Source organism: Myxocyprinus asiaticus, chromosome 27, assembly GCF_019703515.2.
Source record: "Myxocyprinus asiaticus isolate MX2 ecotype Aquarium Trade chromosome 27, UBuf_Myxa_2, whole genome shotgun sequence".
NCBI lineage: Eukaryota > Metazoa > Chordata > Actinopteri > Cypriniformes > Catostomidae > Myxocyprinus > Myxocyprinus asiaticus.
Genome location: NC_059370.1, coordinates 39,791,432 through 39,815,002, shown reverse-complemented (window position 1 = coordinate 39,815,002; position 23,571 = coordinate 39,791,432). Strand labels below are relative to the sequence as shown.

Here is a 23,571-nt window from a genome sequence, read left to right as displayed (position 1 = left end):
TTTTATTATGGCTGATTGAAGTTCTTGTTTTCTAGGTTATAAGAAAGTCTAAGTGCTTGGATGAAGTTCTGGCTAAAATGGACCCACAGGCTACATTTAATCACTTTAATGCCATAAAGAGATGGAAAGCCAAACATGAACGCCTCTCACCCAGAGACAGCGCCTTCCTGCTGTATTCCCAAAAAAAACTGGGCAAGATAAAGACTCAAACTGGGGGCCAGGAACTGGCCAATGGGAGAGAAGCAGCCACTTTACAGGTACAGAATGATTTTGAAATGGTTTTAATTTGTGAATGTCTGAAGGGATGACATTTTGTGCAGCACTTGGAAAGATGTATTTATCAAACAATCAGCCAAACCTCCTGTAGCTGTATAGATAGAAGTAATTAATTAATTAAAACATGTATTTTACTTGGACAAAATAGGACAAAAGTGCATGCATTTGAGCAAGGATTTCCAAAAACTTTCATAGGAAAAATAACATAGGATTTAATATACTTGAAAATATAACCAGTTTTCTCATCGTTTGTAGCTTGTGGAGAAGTGGAGATCTCTTGATGAGTCTGGCCGTATGAAGTATTTGAAGAAGAGCTCTCATTGTCCAGACCCGTGTCTGGCACTTTACCGGCCGGACATCTGCTTCGGTTCAGTGTCTGAGACTTTTGACTCCATTGTTGAGTCCTACCTGAATCAGTTCAACGTTAAGCAGGAATTTCAAACATCCTCTGACAACATTGACGCAGATAGGTAAGAATCTGTAATATATATTTGTAAATACATAAGGATCCAACCTTGTCCCGTAACTAGGTGCATTTAGAGTGACTTCAATTTTTCATTTAAGTCATTAATTACTGGAAAGTATGCTTTATAAACTGACAAAACCACAGCCAATCAGGACACATTTTGACTAGTGATGATCAGCAGTATATTTTAGCCAGGCTGATTAATTGGCCATTGTGAGATTATCGGCATTGGCTGATAACTCTGCCTGATTGGCTGATCAACAGAAGGGGTCATTCTGCCTTGTGTCAGTTCTAAAATCTGCCTACAGCCTTGCCAGTTGATAGTGCACATTTTCTGTTTTCAAATGTTGTTTTGGTGAATTTTGAGTACATATTGTGCAAAATACTCGTTGACATAATTTAGCAAATTGTGACATATTTGCCATCATTCAATTGGAAAGAGATAATCTACAGGTCATTATCACAAAATAAACTCCCGACAGGGTGGTCTGAAGTTTACTGTAGATGACCAGCTGACAGTGTATTGTCCTGCTTATTACACAGATACTTGCCAAATAAATAATTTAATCGATATTTTTTTTTTAATCATGATATGCTGATTAATCACAATTTTATCGCATATGTACATTTTTGCTGAGAAAGGTCCTCAAATAACAATAATTCAATATATGATGATTCAGATCATGATGATACGGTGTATTATTAAAATAATAATTCAGATAATTAAAATGTATTACATTATTGTGACAGATGAGTAAAGCATTGATAAGACAATATAAAAAGTGGCTTTAGAAGAAAATATATTGTTTATTTCCATATTATTGAACTTAAAGGGATTGTTCACCCAAAAATGAAAATCATAAGGCGTTTTTAGGTTGCTGTGTCAAGTTAAGCATAGTTTGAAACTTCAAAAAACATGTCTCGAATCCCTACATTTGAAATTGCACTCCGTCCAGATGAGTTTGACGCAAGAACGTTTTCTCATCTTGTGCTGTCGCCAGTGTCAAGCAAGCCTGAGTGGTTTGTTCTCTGTACAGCTGCTTGTTGCCTACACAGCTGAGTTTCACTTACTGCCCCCTGCTGAAAAAGGGTGGTACTTCAAGCTTAAGTATTCCATATTACAGTTTGGGACGAGATTCATTGTGTTACCTTTTTAACAAAAAAAAAAAAAACATTTATATATATATATATATATATATATATATATATATATATATATATATATATATATAATTAATAATTGCACTGATTGATCACACTAAATCGACACTCCCAGATGAAATGGGCATGAAATTTTGAATTTAATTGAAGTTATGTTGTGAGAAGAGAGAGATTGCGGAGTCTCCAGAAACAGCTGAATTCCACCTCCGGTTTGTGTCTGAATTAAGTTGGTGTTTTTTTTATATTGCAAAAATAACCATCTGACTGCTCAGTATCCCACTTATTACACAAATACTTGCCAAATAAATGGAAATAAAATATTGATTTGAGTTGAAATAATTTTATTAGCTTACTTGATGAGAAGAGTGATACAAGAAGTAGGAAAGATGATTCGAAATACCCGGAGGACAAAGTGTGGTCATTATTCAGTAATATCTGACCGTTCAATAGCGCAATTGACCAATCAGAATAGAGTGCTCCAGAAAACCGTGTAATAATATTATATACAGTATATTGGCCATCCTGCTCTCTAGATATGGGTATTGCCACCAGCCATTAAAACACCCACTACATTTGCAGCTTTATATTTTGCGGCAAATTTGGATACTATGTAAACAAATGTCTTCATTTGAGTTTCTTCAGTTTGTTATTAATGTCTGGTTCATGTTCTTTCTCTCTGTTGTCAGATTGCGAAGTCTCCTGCAGTTAAAGTGGCAGCGTGCTCTGTGTGATCCAGGAGAGGCCGTGGGGCTGCTGGCCGCTCAGAGCGTTGGTGAACCCTCCACACAAATGACTCTCAACACCTTCCACTTTGCAGGCAGAGGAGAGATGAATGTCACCCTGGGGATACCCAGGTGGGATTGCACTCACAAATCCTACAGATTTAGATGTTGTTTCGGAAATAACAAGTTAGATCCCGGAGATACTGACCATGTTAGACAGTTATTATTTCTGTATTGTATACACTCTCCCTGTTTTTCATTGGTCGGTCAAACAGATTGTTCCGCCTCAAACTCGCACCATCGGTGGACCCAATGTTGCTGTATTGAGCTGGTTGGGATGCTCAAACAAACAGGAATGCTTTGATAGTCACAATGTTTACACTTTTCAGGGAAATCAACCTACAAGTAGCTTAGTTATAGTAGTCGCTGCATGTTAAAATGGAATAGAAGTATTTTGACATAAAAAATACTTGAGTTTAAGATTTTTATCTTGAATGCAGTACACATTCACATTTAAAATCATTTTTCACAGATTGAGAGAAATCCTCATGATTGCCAGCGCGAACATCAAAACCCCCATGATGAGTATTCCAGTTCTTATGAACAAAAAAGCCATGAAGCGTGTTAAGATGCTACGTAAAAAGCTAACACGTGTGTGTTTGTCAGAGGTGAGCAGAACTGGTTCAATGCTTATTTGTGTCAATATACAGTATTATGACTATGCAAGTTCATTATTTGCACTAACTAAAAGGTACACATCATTATTGTCACCAATGATCTGTGGTCATGTCAACACAGAGTTCCTTTACCTCAAAGTTATTGACATATTGAGATGAGCATGCAATGACAAAACGGATATTCCATATCCTGTTACATTCATTCCTGTCACTTGTTTATAAACATACACATTTAAAGGAATGTTCCAGGTTCAACGTAATTTAAGCATAATTAACTGCATTTATGGCATAATGTTGATTACCACAGAAAAGCAATTGACTCTCCCCCTGTTTGTTAAAAAAAGTGGTTACAGTAAGGCACTTACAATGTAAGTGAATTGGGACAGTTTATAAATGCAAAAATACACACCATTTCAGTAGCCACAAGATGTAAGCATTATATGTGTTACTGTGATTTTATGCGATAAAATTGCTGTTATGGTGCTTTTTTTTTGTCATGTGGAGCTTGATAGCCCCAGTCCTCATTCACTTTCATAATATATGTAGAAAAGGGAACTATCCCTTTAAAACAGCATATAAATTAAACTCTCCTGTGGTCTTGATTGTGTTCTGAGTACAGGTGCTTCACAAGGTGGATGTGATGGAAACTTTCCGTGTAGAAGGGAAAGTGAGACAGAAATCACGAGTCTTCAAACTCACTTTCCACTTCCTGCCTCCTGAACGTTACCAGCAAGACAAGCTGCTCATTCCTCAACAGATCCTTCAATACATGGAGCAAAAGTACTTTGAAAAACATTCAGTCACTCATCAACAGTGTTGGGAAGCAACTTTGAAACTCTAGCTTCTCATAACTTAAAAGTAGTTAAACTACAGTCAAGCTGCTCTTTTAAAAAAGTAGTTAGCTACACTAGCAAACATTAAAGCTATTTAAAAAAGGATATATTTTTAAACTTAGATTACAATTCAATAATATCATCTGATTGTTATATATTTAATAAGGGTGACAGTCTCTTACAAAAATTAACCATGGTTTTATTTAAGTAACCATAGTTTAACCATTAGATTTTGTAGTAAAACCATAGTAAGCACAAAATTAACCATGGTTACTACAGTCATGGTAATTACGATATTACTAAAGCAAAACTATGGTTACTATATGGATGCTACAGTATTACTACAGTATTGAGACCATGGTTCACTTATGACTCAGTACACTTGACATTGCATCAGTAAGCTGACGCTATGGGGAATGTCCTTCTATACTACCTAGTTGAAATCTTTCTACAATAACGGCAATTCTAAAATTGGCTATGGTGTTTAAGCCCCACCCTTTTAGGCGCGAAGCTGTCCAGTATAAAAGCGGGCGGGCAAACACTATTCCTCAGAATTTTATTCCTTCAAGACAGTGATTCATCTCTCGTCTAGAAGCCTTCTACTACTATGTCGTCGATATACAAGAGTCAGCAGGCGGGATCTTCATGGCAACAAGAAGACTCTCTGCTCCCATGCATTGTTCCGGCGAACATTTACTCCGCCTCGCCGCTTGACACTTCGCTGGTGAACGGGCCTTTTCAGCTTACTGATTCCTGATTTGTGTCCTTATAAGCTATTGTGATATTGTGTGTGTGTGTGTGTGTGTGTGTGTGTGTGTGTGTGTATGTATATATATATATATATATATATATGTGTGTGTGTATGTGTTCGTGTCTTTTTAAAGATGTTGTACCATAAGTGTTCATTATGCAAGGGACACATCCCGCCATCAGATCAACATGAGTGCTGCATTCGCTGTCTGGGCCGTGCCCATTGTGAGGGCATGAGTCTCAAGACGGTTAGCTCGCGAATCGCCCTTGTTCTGAAGGACGATTCAGCCTCTTGCGCCCTCCCACGGCGGGGCTGCGAGGTCGAGCAGGATGAATCTGAGGTGGATCTCTTGAGGCACACGCCCCGCAAGCCCCTCAATCTCCATATACTGCGTCTGTGCCGATAAAGTATGTACGTGACGAGCTTTGGCCCTCTGCAGGAGCACACGGCCTCGTCACGTTCGGCGGTTCTGATGCTGGGGATGATGTTATATCTCTCGCTGCATCTGGCGAGTGGTCAATGAATGACGTTGCAGCCCCTTCCCCCGCTGAGGGCGAGGAGCGTGCACACGCCGCTGACAAGGAGATGCTTTGCATCCTTTCAAGGGCAGTCGAAGAGCTCGGTCTCGAGTGGTCTCCTCCAGAGGAACCTGAAAAATCTCGCCTTAATGGATGGTTCATGCAATCCGGCTTTATCATGCGACCACGTTCCACAGATCTGCCCCGTTCTTCCCGGAAGTTCATAAAGAACTGACAAAATCCTGCCGCATGCCCTATTCAGCTCACTCGCACAGCGATTTCACTCTCCTCAATAAAGTGAACTACAGGGAAGACAAAGTTTATGCCCAACTACCCTGTGCGGAAGAGGCGGTAGCGGCACATCTCTGCCTAGCGAGTAGCAGGTTGTGGAAAGCACGCCCTGTTCATCCTTCCAAGCTGTGTCGACTGACATCCGCACTGGCTGGAAAATTATACTCAACGGTGGGCCAAGCTGGTTCAGCTCTCCACGCGATGGCTGTGCTCTAAGTTTTCCAAGCTAAGCTCCTCAAGCAAATGGACAAGCAAGGCTACGATCCCGAGACGTTCAAAGAGCTCCGCACCGCTACAGACTTAGCACTACGAGCCACGAAAGTCACTGCACAGGCCACTGGCAAGTCAGTGTTAACCTAGTGTTTGTGGACACATCAGGCTGACCCTCACGGAAATGCGTGACACGGAAAAGGCTGCTCTCTTTGATGCTCAGGTGCCTCCAGCCAGCCTTTTTGGCAGCTCATTGGATAAATTTGCTGAGCGCTACAGCATGACTGAGCAACGCTTGCAGTCTATGAGACATTTTATGCCAAAATGGAGCAATACTTCATCACAACCAGCGCCCGGCTAAAAACCCCACGCCCACTGCCTCTGCGCCACCGATAGTCGGCGCCGGTAAAGCCACACAAACCATGGCCCAAACAAAGGCAGCCGCATAAGCGCAAGCCCCGCACCGAGGGGAAAACCCCCCAGGCTGCAAAGCACGCCTCACTTGCATGAAGCGAAATGCAGAGCTCGCCGTTCCTTCCGGACCCGGCCCGAAGGAGGCTCGATTGGCGACACACAATTCTGTTCCCCTCTTCCCCACTGTTGTTTGTCGGGAAAGGAATATTGTTGTTCAGAATGTTGTTTTTGTGTCTCACATTCAAACATATGCAATAAAAAATTTAAAAAGAAGTGTACAGTGCTCATTGCACATGCTTGAGACCCTCACACTTTTTCAATAAAGAGCTCTTTTCCAATTCAAAGCCCACGTATTATGAACAAACGCTTCTCAATGGTGAGCGATGCATTCTATCATATAATGAACTAAACAAATGTCCCTCTGTCCCATTCGTGGACTCATGGCGAGCCCTTACGAGCATCTCTGGTTTGGTGCTAAAAATGATCAAACATGGTTATACGATCCGTTTGCACGTCGGTCGCCCCGTTTCAACGGCTTTCTGTCTTCCACTGTTCTGTCCCAAAATGCACCGGTGTTACGGGCCGAAATACACAAACTTCTCGCTAAATAAATGCTATAGAGGTTGTTGAATTAATAAACCTGCTGTCCCGGTTCACAATGCGTAACAAGCCCTCATGAATGTGTCAGACTGGGTGTTAAAAACGTTCGATACAATTCAGTTTGTACACCGGCCACCTCGCTTCACGCAGGATGTGCCGGTGTTGCGCGCAGAGATTCAGTCTCCTTGCAAAAAAATGCGATAGACTGCGACACACACAGTGGGTTTTACAACCATTATTTCTTGTTCTGGAGAAGGATGGAGGGCTTCGTCCCATTCTAGTTCTGAGACGCTTGAATCGTGCGCTCGCCACACGGGCATTCAAAATGTTAAATCGGATACAGATCTTATCGCACATCCGTCCTCAGGACTGGTTTGCGTCAATAGACAATAGGACGCATACCACATGTACCAATTGCACTGCGTCTCAGGTGGTTTTTGAGATTCGTGTTCGAGGGAACTGCGTATCAGTTTAAAGTCTTTCCTTTCAGTCTGTCTCTGGCTTCCTGCACATTCACAATATGTATCAATGCGGCGCTCACCCCATTGAAAATGAACGGTGTGCATGTTTGAATTACCTCGACGATTGGTTATTACTCTCTTCCCCAGCCAGTAAATCTCTTTTTAAGAGCTCGTCTCGACTCCGTGGGCATGCATGCACCTCACGAATGAGCGAATACAGACCATTCTTCTGTGTCTGTCTCAGTTCAAACTGGGAAAACATTACCACTGAAGTCATTTCAGAGAATATTGGGTTTTATGGTGGCTGCATCCTCCATCATACGCAAGAGACCTCTCCAGTTCTGGCTCAAGCGATGTTCCACATTTTGCCTGGAGCCTCGGGCGCATCGCACTGACATCGCTGTCTGGCTACTCTAGCACCATGGACAGCGACGGCCTTCTAGCAACAGGGTGTTATGCTGGGTCAAATTTTCAGAAGAAAAGTGCTGACCATGGATGCATCCAACACAGTTTGGGGTGCGGTGTGTGATGGATGTCCGACTTTCGGCACCTGGACAGGTGCGAATTGGCCGTGGCACGTCAACCACCTGGAGCTACTGGCTGTCTTTCTAGTTTTAAGAGCTTTTCATTCTGACATAGCGACTGGACGCAGGGCTCACTCTGTCAATGCTCAAAGTTTATGTGGCGACTATATCTGCATATCATGCACCTGAAGCTGGCAACTCTATAGGCAAACATGATTTAATCATAATTCCTTTTAGGGGACGGGGCGGCTAAATCCCCCTCGCCCGGCTACAGTTCCGACGTGGGACCTAACTTTGGTCCTAAAAGTGCTCGCTTGGCCTCCCTTCAAGCCTCTGGACTATGTTGAATCGTGTGTGCTTTCTCTTATTACCGCATTACTGCTGGCAGTAAAATGGGTCGGTGATTTGCAAGCACTGTCAGTTGACAATTCATGTCTGGAGTTTGGTCCGGGTCATTCAAAAACCACTGTCAAACCCAGAAAAGGCTATGTAAGATTCTAACCACACCCTTCAGAGTGCAGGGGGTTCACCTTCAAGCCTTTTTCCCTCCTCCATTTAATTCGGATGAGGAACAGTCCTTGCATTTGTTATGCCCTTTGCTAGCACTACACACATACGTTGAGCGCACCCGCCAATTCAGATTGTCTGACCAGCTCTCTGTGTGCTATGGAGGATGCACGAAATGAATGTCTGTCTCAAAGCAAAGAATTTCTCAATGGATTGTTGATGTGATCACCCTGGCTTATGAGTCGCAGGGTGCGAATTGCCCAGTTGGTGTTGAAGTACACTCAACTAGAGGCGTGGCCTCTTCATGGGCATGGACAAATGGTGTGTCCTTACAAGACATATATATATTTTGCAGCAGGACGGTCTTCTCAAAACACATTCACAAGGTTTTACAACCTAGACAAAATGTCTCTCTCATAGCAAGTCATCTCTGTCTAGAGCACTTGCAATTTCACTGGCCAAACATACACTTATGCCCCTCTTTTTAAGTACAGGCTCCCTGACTTTTTAAACAACCGCCTGCATTCAGACTGTTGTATTTCCCAAAAGTCACAGGCACTTTCATTACAAATAAACTTCCTTCCCTACTGGGTTCGTGAAGGGGTTAGTTCATACTATATGACTATAGTTCATATATCCATCCTGAGTGTTCCCCTCCTGGCCCACCATGAGTGTCATTCACTTGTGGCATACTCATGTCGGTCCCCGTCACACAGGACTGCGGCATCATGTTTCCTCCCTGGAAGGTTATGTTGTATAGTGCGGCATGATGGGACTCTGTTCCCCATAGCGTCAACTTCCTGATGCAATGTCAAGTGTACTGAGTCGTAAGGGAACCGAGGTTACATACGTAGCCGAGACGTTAATTATATCAAAACCATTGTTTCTGCCATTTACATGAACTGTCCAAAAGAACTGATTCACTTAAAGGGACAGTTCACCCAAAAATGAAAATTCTCCCATCATTTAGTCACCCTCATGCCATCCCAGATGTGTATGACTTTCTTCTGCAGAACACAAAGATTTTTATAAGAATATTTCAGCTCTGTAGGTACATACAATGCAAGTGAATGGTGGCCAGAACTTTGAAGCTCCAAAAATCACAAAGGCAGCATTAAAGTAATCCATACGACTCCAGTGATTAAATCTGTATCTTCAGAAGTGATATGATAGGTGTGGTTGAGAAACAGATCAATGTTTAAGTCCTTTATACTATACAGTATAGCTCCACTTTTACTTCCACTTTCTTCTTCTTTTGTTTTTGGGCGATTCACATTCTTCATGCATATCTCCCTGGTCAGTAGGTTGCGGAGAATTTATAGTAAAAAAGGACTTAAATTTTAATCTGTTTCTCACCTACACCTATTGCTTCTGAAGATACAGATTAGACCACTGGAGTAAATTGGATTACTTTTATGCTGCCTTTATACTTTTTGGACTTTAAAAGTTCTGGCCACCATTCACTTGTATTGTGAGGACCAACAGAGCTGAACTATTCTTATAAAAAAATGAATTTGTGTTCTGCATAAAAAAGAAAGTCATACACATCTGGGATGGCACGAGGGTGAGTAAATGATGAGAGAATTTTCACTTTTAGGTGAACAATTCCTTTAAATTATTTGGTTTTCCCAGCACTACATAAGAGAGAGAGGAGGGTTTAGGTGAGTGTGTTTGATTAATCCCTCTGCTTTATTGCTGCATTTGCAATTCAAAGTGAAAAATAAAGCGTTTTGTGACACTAAAGCACTATTTGTTGGAAAATGTTGCTTGTTACTGAAAAAAGATAAACTATTGTGAAATTGGCTGAGTAACTGTCACACTATGGGAAAATTTAGTTCAGTTAGTTGCATTGCTACTTTTAGTTAACAACACCCCAAAACTGGTCATCAATAGCAATGATTTTGCAGGAATCTTATTTGCTTATTTATGTGTTGCAGATTCTTTCGTCTGATGTGGGAGGCCATTAAGAAGCTGAACGCCAAACTGGCATCCATCAGTGCGGTGGAGACTCGCAGGGTCACGGCAAGAGAAGGCGAGCAAGATGTAAACGTCAACCCGGGAAGAGAGGTACACTGCCAGAACACACTGTATACATGTTATGCTGTCATATAGAGGTTACAACAGCAGTATGTTTGATTTCACAGGACGGTGGCGATGAGGATGCAGAAAACAGCAGAATTGTGGATGACGAGGCAAACGAGGGAGACGCTGATGCAACAGATAGCAGGAGAAAAGAGAAACAAGAAGAAGAGGTATGAAAACAGCTCACTTAGAGTATCTGTGGTCGGTATCTCATTTTGCCAGAAAGTATTTTAATTAATGGCGTTTGCTAAAGCAAGCAGTACTATTACTATTGCTCAAATTTAGTTAAGTATTATACTTAAGTGTGATTATCTCCCCACAAGTATGTACTATGGACATAAATGATTCCTCAAATCATGTGTTTTTGTTGAGGAAAGGTGTGCTAATCTGATTTTAAACAATCCCATGATGAAGAGGGACAGATGAACACACAGCCACATTAAAATGAAGTTGTTGTTTGTGTTTGTGATCAGGTGGACTATGAGAGTGAGGAGGGAGAGGAGGGCAGCAATGATGAACGAGAGGATGTGGCTAAGGACACACAGGAAGAGGCAGGTACTCCAGAGCTCCCTGAAGAGGAGGGATCCAATGAAAACCCATCGCCAGTCCAGACCCAGAGTACTGAACAATTAAAGGGAGAATCACAGGAGTCTCTGAGGATTAATACTGTGCTGCAAATAAACTCTGCCTTTGAGGATTACAAATACGACACAGAAAATGGCCTGTGGTGTGAGGTATGTACATATCATGTGCTAGTGAGCTATTAACATATAGTACATTTCATTTTGATGAATCATTTCAGTAGGAATGTACCAGTTCAATACATACCAGTTATTTTGATCAATTATGTTCTTATTTTCTGATATTCATACCCAAAAAATGAGTGAGAGACCAACTTATCAGCCAGGCCAATTTATTTGCAAATATGTGGGTATTTTGCAATTATTTGGATTCCGATGGTTATAGAAAACCTTGAATATCAAGACATTTTAAAATAGGGATTTCCAGGCCTGGGAGAATAATGGAAATTACTTAAAGGGATAGTTCATCCAAAAATGTAAATTCTCTCATCATTTACTCACCCTCATGCCATCCCAGATGTGTATGACTTTCTTTCATCTGCTGAGCACAAATTAAGATTTTTAGAAGAATATTTCAGCTCTGTAGGTGCATTCAATGCAAGTGAATGGTGACCAAAACTGTGAAGCTCCAAAAATCACATAAAGACAGAATATAAGTAATCTGTACGACTCCAGTGGTTAAATCCATGTCTTCAGAAGCAGTCTAATCAGTTTTGGTTGAGAACAGACCACAATGTACAGAATTTTTCACAATAAATCTTGACATCAGCAGTCTCCTTGGCGATCATGATTACAAGCTGGATTACACTTTTTAGCGTCATCTAGCACTCTGTGCATGCGTCAAGCAGTAGGACGTGTAATTGAGCTTGAAATCACGATTGTGCCTAGAGACTGCAATGGTAAGATATAGTGAAAAAGGAGTTATATTTTGGTCTGTTCTCACCTAAAACCAACTGGATCACTTCAGAAAAAATGGATTAAACCACTGGAGTCGTATAAATGACTTTTATGTTGCCTTTATGTGCTTTTTGGAGCTTCAAAGTTTTGGTCACCATTCACTTGCATTGCATGGAATCTTCTAAAAATCTTTGTGTTCTGCAGGAGAAAGAAAGTCATACACAACTGGGATGGCATAGGTTTTTTTTGTTTTTTTTGTGTGTGAATTTTTTTAGCAAATTTTGTGCAAAATAAGTGTTAATTTTTGCAATTTCATTTGCAATTAATAAATTGTATTGTATCATATTTAATCTGTATCCTATTGTGTATTACTTCGGCCAACCTGCTCCCTAGATATAGTTTTTCTGCCTTTGGGGAAAAAAAAAAACAAAAAAAAACATTTCAGTCAACCACTAGTAAAAATGTAAACACTTTGCAATATGGTTGTTTGTTTACATTCGTTAACAACATTAGTTTAGATAAACTAGCAATGAACAATACTTTTACAGCATGTATTAAATTTGGTTAATTTCAACATACTAATGCATTTTTCAAATGAAAAATTGTATACGTTAATTTTGTTGCATGACAAACTAACATGAACTAATAATGAACAATTGTTTTGTCATAAATTAACAATAACTAAGAGTAATAAATGCTGTAATGAACAATATTTCATTTTCAGTTTACGACATGTAATGCATTTACTAATGTTATCGAATAGAACCTTATTGTAAAATGTTACTGTTAAAACGCTATAGTATGCAGTTTATGTTGACAAATGCTGCACTGGTATCAGAAGATTTGCATGAGCACATGGGTATTGGGAAGTTCACAGTGTTTTGTTCCTTCTGTATTACAGCTGACCCTGGTCCTGCCCATCACTAAAGTGCACTTTGACCTCACGTCAGTGGTGGTGAAGCAGGCCCAGAATGCTGTGATCATGGAGACCAAGGGCATCACACGCTGCCTGCTAAATGAGGTCACCAAAAAAGACGGAAGCAAAGAGCTGGTGCTGAACACGGAGGGAATCAACATGCAGGAGCTGTTCAGACATGCTGATGTGAGTCCAGTGCACTCCATATGAGCTTTACGATATTAAAATATCTCCTTTGAACCAAAAAAGACTTGCAAAATGTAAAACCTCTTTTTTTGTTTTAGATCCTGGACCTGAACCGGTTATACTCCAACGAGGTTCACGCCATGGCCAACACGTATGGCATTGAGGTGGCCCTCAGGGTCATTGAGAAAGAGATTAAGGATGTGTTTGCTGTTTATGGTAATAAAGCTTCAAAGGCTTTTGTAAAACAAATGCCTTTTCACTGGACCACTCGTTTCAGTGTTGCTTCTCTTTGCAGGTATTGAGGTGGACCCACGTCACCTCTCTCTAGTGGCTGACTACATGTGTTTTGAGGGGGTGTACAAGCCTCTCAACCGGTTTGGTATTCAGTCCAACAGCTCCCCACTGCAACAGATGACATTCGAGACCAGTTACAAGTTCTTGAAGCAAGCCACAATGCTGGGTACAATGTTTTGTTCTCGAATAGAGCAAACATGTAATCAAAAATGACAGTATTTACTTTGTTGGTACACATTCCTGGTCTAATTGTGCATGATTCATCAGTGCATGTTATTCTAAAGAAATGTGGACAGTAGTTAATGCAGTAATATAATGGCGTACACAAACTCCGTACTGGTATGGAATGTCCACTTTTCATGATCCAGTCAAGTCATGTGTTGTTACATCACTTTACAGAATTAAAATGGGTTGTGAATGCCTTTTCATGTAGACATTAATGATGATACAGATTATTTAGTAGTGCACATTTTTGTTCAGAAGTATAATTATGATATGTTTGTTTACTTTCTTGTTTTAAACAGGTTCTTATGATAAACTGAGTTCGCCATCAGCTTGCTTGGTTGTAGGGAAACTTGTGAAAGGTGGAACCGGCCTCTTCGATCTGAAACAGCCATTACAGTAATGGACTGAGGATTTAACAATGGAACGGCTCGCTGCTATAGTGTTGACAGGATCACATGCATATTTTCTGTCTGTAAAATCAATAAAATCAATCTTTTTTTTCAGACTACCTGCCATTGTCTTTTTTTAGGAATTAAAAATTTTAACATTTACTTCCAGTGGCAGATATTGGTGTAGTCTGTTATTTCCTGACTAATAACTTAATTGTTTTTAGGACTGATAAAATTATGCTTGATTAAAATCTGATGTAGGGGGTAAAAAAAATGTAAAAAAAAATCTTATAATGTAAAGAAAGCTTTCAGGGTGGTTAAACTTTTAGAACCTAAATTATATTTGAGAAATTAGTGACATTTTATAATACACTTTTTTTAATCGGCATGTGTTTAAAGGAATAGTTCACCCCAAAATTAAAATTCTCTCATCATTTACTCACCCTCATGCCATCCCAGATGTGTATGTGCTTGCTTTCTTCTGCAGAACACAATTGAAAATGTTTAGAAGAATATTTCAACTCTGTAGGTCCATACAATGCAAGTGAATGGTGACCAAAACTTTGACCCTTCAAAAGCATATAAAGGCAGCATAAAATTAATCCATAAAACTCTCGTGGTTTAATTCACATCTTCTGAAGTGATCCAATTGGCTTTGAGTGAGAACAAACCAAAATATCACTCCTTTTTCACTGTACATCTTGCAGTCTCTAGGCACGATCATGATTTCAAGCTTGATTACTCTTCTTAGTGCTTGATACGTGCAGAGTGCTAAATGGTGTTAGGAAGTGTAATAGAGCTTGAAATCATGATCGCCAAGGAGACTGCTGATGTTAAGATTTAAAGTGAAGGACTTTTATTTTGGTCTGTTTTTGACTAAAACCGATTGGATTGCTTAAGAAGACATGGATTAAACCACTGGAGTCTATGGATTAAATATGAATTAATTTTATGCTGCCTTTACACCAATCAGCCACAACATTAAAACCACCTGCCTAATACTGTATAGGTCCCACTCGCCTCGTGCCGACAAAACAGCGCCAACCCGCATCTGAGAATAGCATGTTCTCACCACAATTGTACAGAGCGGTTATCTGAGTTGCCGTAGACTTTGTCAGTTTGAACCAGTCTGGCCATCCTCTCTCATCAACAAGGCGTTTCTGTCTGCAGAACTGCCGCTCACTTGATGTTTTTTGTTTTTGGCACCATTTGGAGTAAACTCTAGAGACTGTTGTGTGTGAAAATCCCAGGAGATCAGCAGTTACAGAAATACTCAAACCAACCCATTTGGCACCAACAATAATGCCATACTCCAAATCACTGAGATCACATTTTTCCCCATTCTGATGGTTTATGTGAACATTAACTGAAGATCCTGACCCGTATCTGCATACTTTATGCACTGCACTGCACTGCTGCCACATGATTGGCTGATTAGATAATCACATGGATGATTGTTGGTGCCAGATGGCGCAGTTTTGGCGGCACGAGGGGGGGGGGGAAACCTACACCAATATTAGGCAGGTGGTTTTAATGTTGTGGCTGATCGGTGTTTATGCTTTTTGGAGCGTCATAGCTCTGGTCACATTCACTGGCATTGTATGGACCTACAGAGCTGAGATATTCTTCTAAAAATCTTCAATTGTGTTCTTTAGAAGAAAGTCATACACATCTGGGATGGCATTAGAGTGAGTAAATGAGATCATTTTCCTTTACGGTTGAACTATTCCTTTAAGGCTTTTTTTATACTTGTCCTATTTTATTTCATAATACATTTATTATTAATTATTATCACACTTTCTATAATTATTTTTCAAGCTACCTTTAAGAAAAATAGGTATTGTATTGCTATTGTCTCTGTTCAATAAGTGGCATTCATGCAGATTTGACAGTGTTGACATTTAAAAAATCTCTTGAGTGTGGAGTTTACAATTGAATCTCTTGAAATATGCTTGGATTATCCATGTGTTTTATGGAAATGTGAGGTAGAGCAGGGTGTCTAATACATATAGAGTGAAGATAAAGAACATGTGTTTTGTTGATGTAATTATGTATAAAATAAGTAGTTAAAGGAACATCTTTTATGTCAGTCACTATTCACTTGTACTAGAGGGCGCCACGCACCCTTTACTAAAAAATACGTCCTGAAAGAAGAAGACGGTTGTTGGCGGGAAAATATTTCTACGGTCATTTAATAAGTGAATTAAGTCGTGTTGCTTGTGTTTATTCTACGGACTATTAAAAAACGACCCGACATGGTTCAAGAGTTTCATGTACTTCGATGTTTTTCTTGTCAAACCTTTCAAGTACAGCAGGTAACTATGCTTTCTTTCCTTCAGTTAATTTAAATTGCTTTCTGATTATGCTAGTATTTTAGATGAGTATGCTAAATCACAAATTTAACCCTTGTGTGTCAATTTAAAAGTTACTCAGAGGACCTTAGAGGACAAAAATTTCCGCATCAAAAAACTGCCATAATAATATTATATATTAATATTATTTTCCACTTTCAATGAATAAATGTTTTTTAATTTTTTTATTTTCATGATTTTAACCATTTAAATGCCAGTTTGTTTATATAATGCCACTGTTGTTTTTATGAATATATATATATATATATATATATATATTATTTTCCATATACTAAAGTGGGAGGGGGATCACAGTCTGGGATATGTCAATGATTAGCAACAACATTGATTTTGATGTATTAATATTTTTTGTGCAGTGTAAGAATAATAATAAAATAAATAAATAAAAAAACACACACTCAGGACCTTAGAGGACAAAAATGTCCACGTCAAAAAACTGCCATAAAAATATGATATTCATATTATTTTCCACTTTCACTGACTTAACCAACATCAGTCCTGATCATAACTAACAAATATTCATTTTCAGGATTTTAACCCTTTAAATACCAGTTTGTTTACAAAATGCCACTTGTTTTTTACACACACACACACACACACACATTTCTCAATACACACATAAAAAACACACTCACACAATTATAGCTGCATCATTTATTCAATTGGCCTGCAGTGCTCTAGAATACAGCAAACAGAAAATAGGAAAAAAGCATGTATTTGCTCCATAGGCTAAACATGAGAAAAATGGTGCCATCTGGTGGAAAATATTACAATATTTACATTTTGAAGCCAGTGCTCCGGAATGAAAGCATAATATCATCGAATTCATGATTTTATGCTTTGATGGCCCAGGGATCAAATATTGCCGTTTTAATGGGTTTCAATGGGGACATTATTGTCCTGAAGGTCCTGAGTGTAACTATTTTGTGTACACAGTGTATTATAGATGTATTTTAGGAACTGAGGTTGAAATATCAAAATTCCCCCAAAAATACACACCTTTGGCAAAATTTATGCCGTTTGCATTAACAGCCAAAATGATCGAAAAAATGAAAAAGAAGAAAATGTCCAGAAGGTCGCACAAGGGTTAAATCAATAAACACGATACAATACCTATTAAATACAGTGGTAAAGTATCATCTTTCTACCACAGGTGAAAAAGAGTAATAAATGGGCATGTACAGTATGTGGAGAGAAGCAATCAGTTATAAAGGTAAACTTATTTCATTTTTTAACCCTTAAATGCATGGGAATTTCACCAAAGACTCTTACATAAGATTAATTACTTCTGCACTGAAATTTCATAACACATTTTTTTTGCTGTCAAACACATATTGAGCTACACATAGCACATAAGCTTCTCCCAAAACAGTAAATAGCAACAAAAACTACCACAGCACTTTTCCTAAACACCTGTTTGTCACTATGCACTGCAAAATTTTCCTGTTCCATGAGATCTTTGCATGTGGTGCCTAAAGGTAGATTTTGAGGCAATTTGATCTCATAATAATAATAATAATAATTTATGTAGCTAATGAAAATCCCTGAAATTAACACATTTCTTTTAACTGACACATTTTGCACTATAACTATTGCCCCATATCTACACAATATCACTTTAAACCCACTAGTGGCCTTTTACCCCAAGTGAGGGAACCTTTTACCCCATTGTATCCTATTTATTTGTATGAATATAGTATCATTTAACAGACAAAGAAATAGATATCCTGTGATAGTAAACTTGAATAGATATGAAATAATCATAAAAATATAATTTATGGAAGTGCAAAAAAGAAGAAAAATGACACATTACATACCTTGGGCCTCTAATGACCCTATAAACTTTTGGTGTGTGTGTGTGTATATATATATATATATATATAACTCAGCAAAAAAGAAACGTCCCTTTTTCAGGACACTGTATTTTCAAGATAATTTTGTAAAAATCCAAATAACTTTACAGATCTTTATTGTAAAGGGTTTAAACAATGTTTTCCATGCTTGTTCAATGAACCATAAACAATTAATGAACATGCACCTGTGGAACGGTCGTTAAGACACTAACAGCTTACAGACGGTAGACAATTAAGGTCACAGTTATAAAAACTTAGGACACTAAAGAGACCTTTCTACTGACTCTGAAAAATACCAAAAGAAAAATGCCCAGGGTCCCTGCTCATCTGCGTGAACGTGCCTTAGGCATGCTGCATGGAGGCATGAGGACTGCAGATGTGGCCAGGGCAATAAATTGCAATGTCCATACTGTGAGACGGCTAAGACAGCACTACAGGGAGACAGGAAGGACAGCTGATCGTCCTCGCAGTGGCAGACCACGTGTAACAACACCTGCACAGGATCGGTACATCTGAATATCACACCTGCGGGACAGGTACAGAATGGCAACAACAACTGCCCGAGATACATCAGGAACGCACAATCCCTCCATCAGTGCTCAGACTGTCCACAGTAGGCTGAGAGAGGCTGGACTGAGGGCTTGTAGGCCTGTTGTAGGGCAGGTCCTTACCAGACATCACCGGCAACAACATCGCCTATGGGCACAAACCCACCTTCGCTGGACCAGACAGGACTGGCAAAAAGTGCTCTTCACTGACGAGTCGCAGTTTTGTCTCACCAGGGGTGATGGTCGGACTCGCGTTAATCGTCGAAGGACTGAGTGTTACACCGAGGCCTGTACTCTGGACTGGGATCGATTTGGAGGTGGAGGGTCCATCATGGTCTGGGGCGGTGTGTCACAGCATCATCGGACTGAGCTTGTTGTCATTGCAGGCAATCTCAATGCTGTGCGTTACAGGGAAGACATCCTCCTCCCTCATGTGGTACCCTTCCTGCAGGCTCATCCTGACATGACCCTCCAGCATGACAATGCCATCAGCCGTACTGCTCGTTCTGTGCATGATTTCCTGCAAGACAGGAAAGTCAGTGTTCTGCCATGGCCAGCGAAGAGCCCGGCTCTCAATCCCATTGAGCATGTCTGGGACCTGTTGGATCGGAGGGTGAGGGCTAGGGCCATTCCCCCCAGAAATGTCCGGGAACTTGCATGTGCCTCGGTGGAGGAGTGGGGTAACATCTCACAGCAAGAACTGACAAATCTGGTGCAGTCCATGAGGAGGAGATGCACTGCAGTACTTAATGCAGCTGTGGCCACACCAGATACTGACTGTTACTTTTGATTTTGACCATCCCTTTGTTCAGGGACACATTATTCCATTTCTGTTAGTCACATGTCTGTGAAACTTGTTCAGTTTATGTCTTAGTTGCTGAATCTTTTTATGTTCATACAAATATTTACACATGTTATGTTTGCTGAAAATAAAAGCGGCTGAAAGTGAGAGGACGTTTCTTTTTTTGCTGTGTTTATATGTGTGTATATATAATAATTATTTATTTATTGAAATTTTGCCATTTCCTGCGTTACACTATTTATAAGAGAAAGATTGAGGAATACTAAAGAGGTGTGAGCACAATTCCAAAAAAATAAATGAGGTACAGGGGGTGGAATGAGGTCCTGGGTCACTAAAGACCAGAAGTATACGTTTAAGGGTTAAACAAAGCCTGGCATTACACACACATCTTGTAAATGGGGTTGACACTGTCAGTAAAAACCTAGAATTTTTAAAACTGTGTTTTCCAGGCCTGGAAAAGTCATGGACAAATTTATAGTAAATAATAATATACCTAATTTTGCTGCGCTAAAATATTAATTCACTCAGATATTGCTAGATATTGATATTGTGTAGAGTAAAAAGTGTTCGTGAGCCACCGTAAAGCCTGATTTTGAGCTAATCATTCTTGTGAGTTGGTTCTTTTCAATTAATTGGTCCGGTTCAAAAATCGGTCCCAGTGAGTAATTAGCAAATCATTCTGAATCTTTTAAAGTATTGCAGGGCCACTGCTGCATGTTGTTGTTAATGTGTTTATGTGTGTTTGCAGGAGTATGGTCGGGGCAGAGCCGTTGACTGTAGAAAACATGTCCAGAAGCTGAATTCTATGCGTGGAGAGCTGCTGGAGGTGAACAGTGAAAGCGTCTTGTCAAAGTGGTAAGCAGATCTTGGGAGCATTGCCAAAGGGTGTTAACCATAATAGAATTAATATTTCAATGGTCACATTTCTTGTCTCACTGTTATTACCTCATTGGAAGTGTAATGGGTGCATCTGTTGATCAAGAATAATGAGGTAATACTGTGTGTCAACTATGTTTGACATGTCAGTTTATTGTGAACTATAATGATAAAAGATGTGTTTGTTAGTTTCTTGAAGCATGATTGCACAAATTAAAAGAATATGAATTGAGTAAAGATTCATGTGGTTTGGTTATAACTATCACACTGTTTTAAAGGGAGCAAGAGGAAAAGGATAATAATGAAGGTGTCCATGAAGATCTTGATAAAGATAATGAGTCACAGGTAAAGCACCAATGTGCAGTCACTCTGACCGGTCAGTGAGGTGATTATCATTAAAAGAACCTCAGAAAAACTTTTTGATTAATCAGTAAATTGATTGTTACACAGGGCTGGGTATTGATACAGATATCTCAATTCGATTAAATTTCGATTCCGATTCTTTATTGATTCATATGTGTATATTTCAGTTATAATGTCCATTTTGCTTACATATGAAATAAATTCTTTCCCAGCTAATGCTGTTAATTATACAGGGGACCTTTTAACTAGGTACATTATGAAAATATTGAGTTTACAAGTTATTTTGATTAGTTTTTCAGCATTTTGGTCACATTTTAACTTTCTAAATATGTACAAATCCATGTATTCCATCAATAAATATATTGCATATATAATATTTTGTTACCTGTTTTTTGTTTAATGCATAATGTATACTACGTATTTACATTGACTTGTAGAACACAAGCTAAAAATCGGTACTATCTCTTTAAGAAAACCGGCAGTTTTGTCAAGAGTGTCTGTAAATGAGCGCATATTAACGAGAGAGGACTCTAATGGCTTCTTTACCTCATTCGTGCTATTTGTGATTAGAATGAAATGTTTATTTTTTGTTGTTTTTGATGAACAATTGATTGCAAAGAACATAAATGATATTAGAAGAGACTTTATTTCATGACAAATGGATTGCGTGGATCTCGTCTTTAGACATAACAAGGAACAAGTCAAATCAAACTTCAGCTCTCAATACGCAGTGAAAGGAGGTTGAAGTTCTTCGCCAGTATACTACTGAATAACTGTTGAGTGAAATCTGAACAATTACCAGGCAGTGGCTAATCACAGACCGAGAGTTGCGCATATAGTAAAAGATCGATCTTGGGATTTAAGAATCTGTATCAAGATCAATCAACTGAAGGTCACGATGCATGGGAAATTTAAATTATTACGCAGTCCTGTAATATTATCAGCAGCACTGGCTTTATAGCCATTCTCTTCCTATAGCAGGGGTTGACTGCTGTTAGCCGCTGGACTAAATATACTGCTCAAACAACCGAGGGCCCAATGGGAGACGAAGATGAAGAAGAGGAGAATGTTTACACAGAAAGAGACAGATTCAGGAGCCAAGGAAGTAGGTCAGTTGCATTTTAAGGTATCCATATAACATCCATACTTTTTAAAATAAAGCTTTTAGTTTTTGTCCTGCCAACCGCGACAATCAAAAGGACACTGTTGATCGGTTGGTTTCTATTTTTGCAGCATTGCGTTGGTTAGCCCCTCCCACTGCAAAACCTCAATGGTCCAAAATTCTGCTCATCATAACTGTAAAATAAGCATTAAATATGTTTTGATTGTGGTCATTGTGAACAAATTGCTTGTCGCTGTACAAATTATGTAATTTGTTTTGTGCAAGCAGACTGTTAAAAACTTCACTGGTCAATGATAATCATCATTTTTTTCTAAACAGAAAAAGGATGAAAACCTCCGCACCGAAGTCTGCTGGTGGCTGTTATGGTAACGATGAGGAAGAGGATGTAGGGTGGACTGGTTGTCGGGGGGTCAAGGGACGATCGAATCAGGTAAAACTGTTATGACTCAGATGCTGAATAAATTGCTTGAAAATACTGGTTGAATGTCCCATTCAGGAAACACTGTGATAGTGACGCTGGGGATCAGAACTGACCTTCACCAGTAAAGTGATCATTCACATAAAAATGTTTGACAGTTAATCGTCAGCCAAATTTCAAAATGGTGACAGCCCTAGGCCAGTTGTTTTTACAAATGCATTTGATGATATTGTATCTGTAGAAAATATTCTGTATGTTGGAATTAGATTAAAGTTTCATTTCAGTAAGTTTTACATTTTTGGAGGTACTTAAAAGCCATTGCTACTCGACCTAATGGTATGTAATTATCCGAGTGTCATAATTTAATAACATAATTTGGATAAAACATCTCAATGTCGCTTCTTAAATCTATTGCAGCCACCACAGCCTAATGGAAAGTTCAGATCGTGGGATAAAGGATATGCTTCCAAGTATTCCTGCTCTGGCAGGCCAGATGATATGGCCTCCTGTGCTAGCACACACCTTGCATCATCGTCCTCGCAGGATTTTTGCAGTTTCCCAACAGCCTCAACCAGTTCCACATACACAGTTGCAAACTCGAGTAAAAAGCAGTATAACACTTATTATGAACCGCCAGCTGTTGAGGTAAGCAAACATCTTCCACTGCTTGGCAAGGATCCTTCTGTACCACCTTTTCAGAAGTTTGGTGAATCCAAGCTTGATAAGAAAGACTCTAAATGGAATAAATTCCTCACCGTTGTCCCCACTCAGCCGGAAGATGAAGGTGATGGTTATCAAGCCCATCATTTGTCTCTTTACAGTGGTAACACTTTGCAGCCTGATTCCACCAAAGGACTTACAGACATTGGTTCTGGAGAGAGCAGATGTCATCTGGATATGAAGACAAATGCTGGTGTTTTGGGGCTGCAGAAGTCTGTTGGTAACATCTGTGTGGATGGAAGTTCTTCCAATCAACCCAACAGTCATACCTTTACCTCAAAGCCAGCTGGTTTTGAAAACCCTGTCTGTAACAATCCTCCGCTAACCAAGAGGCCATGTCCAAGCCTTCCTTTTAACTCCCTATTCTTCACAGATGAAGACTTTGATGACACATTTTAGCATGTTTCAGTTTAATTTATTAGAACAATCATGACTCAAGGATGTTTAACATAATAAGTGAAATGTTATATTCTCAGTCCAATTTCATCATTTAAGTACCTCAATAAATATAATTT

The 23,571-nt window shown here is 39.4% G+C and overlaps 2 protein-coding genes across 4 annotated transcripts in view; both read left to right on the top strand.

Moving 5' to 3' along the window:
- The window catches only part of polr1a (RNA polymerase I subunit A), a 32,093-nt gene extending 17,993 nt beyond the window's left edge, over positions 1-14,100 (top strand). Inside the window, exons 23-34 of the mRNA XM_051658229.1 lie at positions 36-257; positions 532-746; positions 2,590-2,757; positions 3,158-3,293; positions 3,922-4,082; positions 10,349-10,478; positions 10,556-10,663; positions 10,967-11,227; positions 12,873-13,073; positions 13,172-13,289; positions 13,369-13,533; positions 13,892-14,100. Coding sequence (XP_051514189.1) covers positions 36-257; positions 532-746; positions 2,590-2,757; positions 3,158-3,293; positions 3,922-4,082; positions 10,349-10,478; positions 10,556-10,663; positions 10,967-11,227; positions 12,873-13,073; positions 13,172-13,289; positions 13,369-13,533; positions 13,892-13,992 — 1,986 coding nt within the window. The 3' untranslated portion in view covers positions 13,993-14,100. The remainder of the gene's footprint in view (positions 1-35; positions 258-531; positions 747-2,589; positions 2,758-3,157; positions 3,294-3,921; positions 4,083-10,348; positions 10,479-10,555; positions 10,664-10,966; positions 11,228-12,872; positions 13,074-13,171; positions 13,290-13,368; positions 13,534-13,891) is intronic.
- A 1,838-nt stretch (positions 14,101-15,938) lies between these two features.
- mrnip (MRN complex interacting protein) lies at positions 15,939-23,466 on the top strand. Of its 3 annotated transcripts, none has more exons than XM_051658105.1 (7): positions 15,939-16,296; positions 17,507-17,566; positions 20,305-20,411; positions 20,711-20,777; positions 21,777-21,904; positions 22,237-22,348; positions 22,754-23,466. In XM_051658105.1, exons 1-7 carry the CDS (start codon positions 16,237-16,239, stop codon positions 23,453-23,455), a joined length of 1,236 nt encoding a protein of 411 aa, XP_051514065.1. In that variant the 5' UTR covers positions 15,939-16,236; the 3' UTR covers positions 23,456-23,466. The 3 variants fall into 3 exon arrangements, with proteins under 3 accessions (XP_051514065.1, XP_051514064.1, XP_051514066.1); XM_051658104.1 differs by having other exon boundaries at positions 21,774-21,904; XM_051658106.1 differs by lacking the exon at positions 17,507-17,566 and having other exon boundaries at positions 21,774-21,904.
- Positions 23,467-23,571: the final 105 nt, after the last annotated feature.

Excerpts from the sequence above, each read along its gene's own strand:
- mrnip (XM_051658104.1), top strand. The coding sequence starts at position 16,237 with ATGGTTCAAGAGTTTCATGTACTTCGATGTTTTTCTTGTCAAACCTTT. Across the intron at positions 20,778-21,773 it reads ATAAAGATAATGAGTCACAG|CAGGGGTTGACTGCTGTTAG; the intron begins GTAAAGCACCAA and ends CTCTTCCTATAG. Across the intron at positions 22,349-22,753 it reads TCAAGGGACGATCGAATCAG|CCACCACAGCCTAATGGAAA; the intron begins GTAAAACTGTTA and ends AATCTATTGCAG.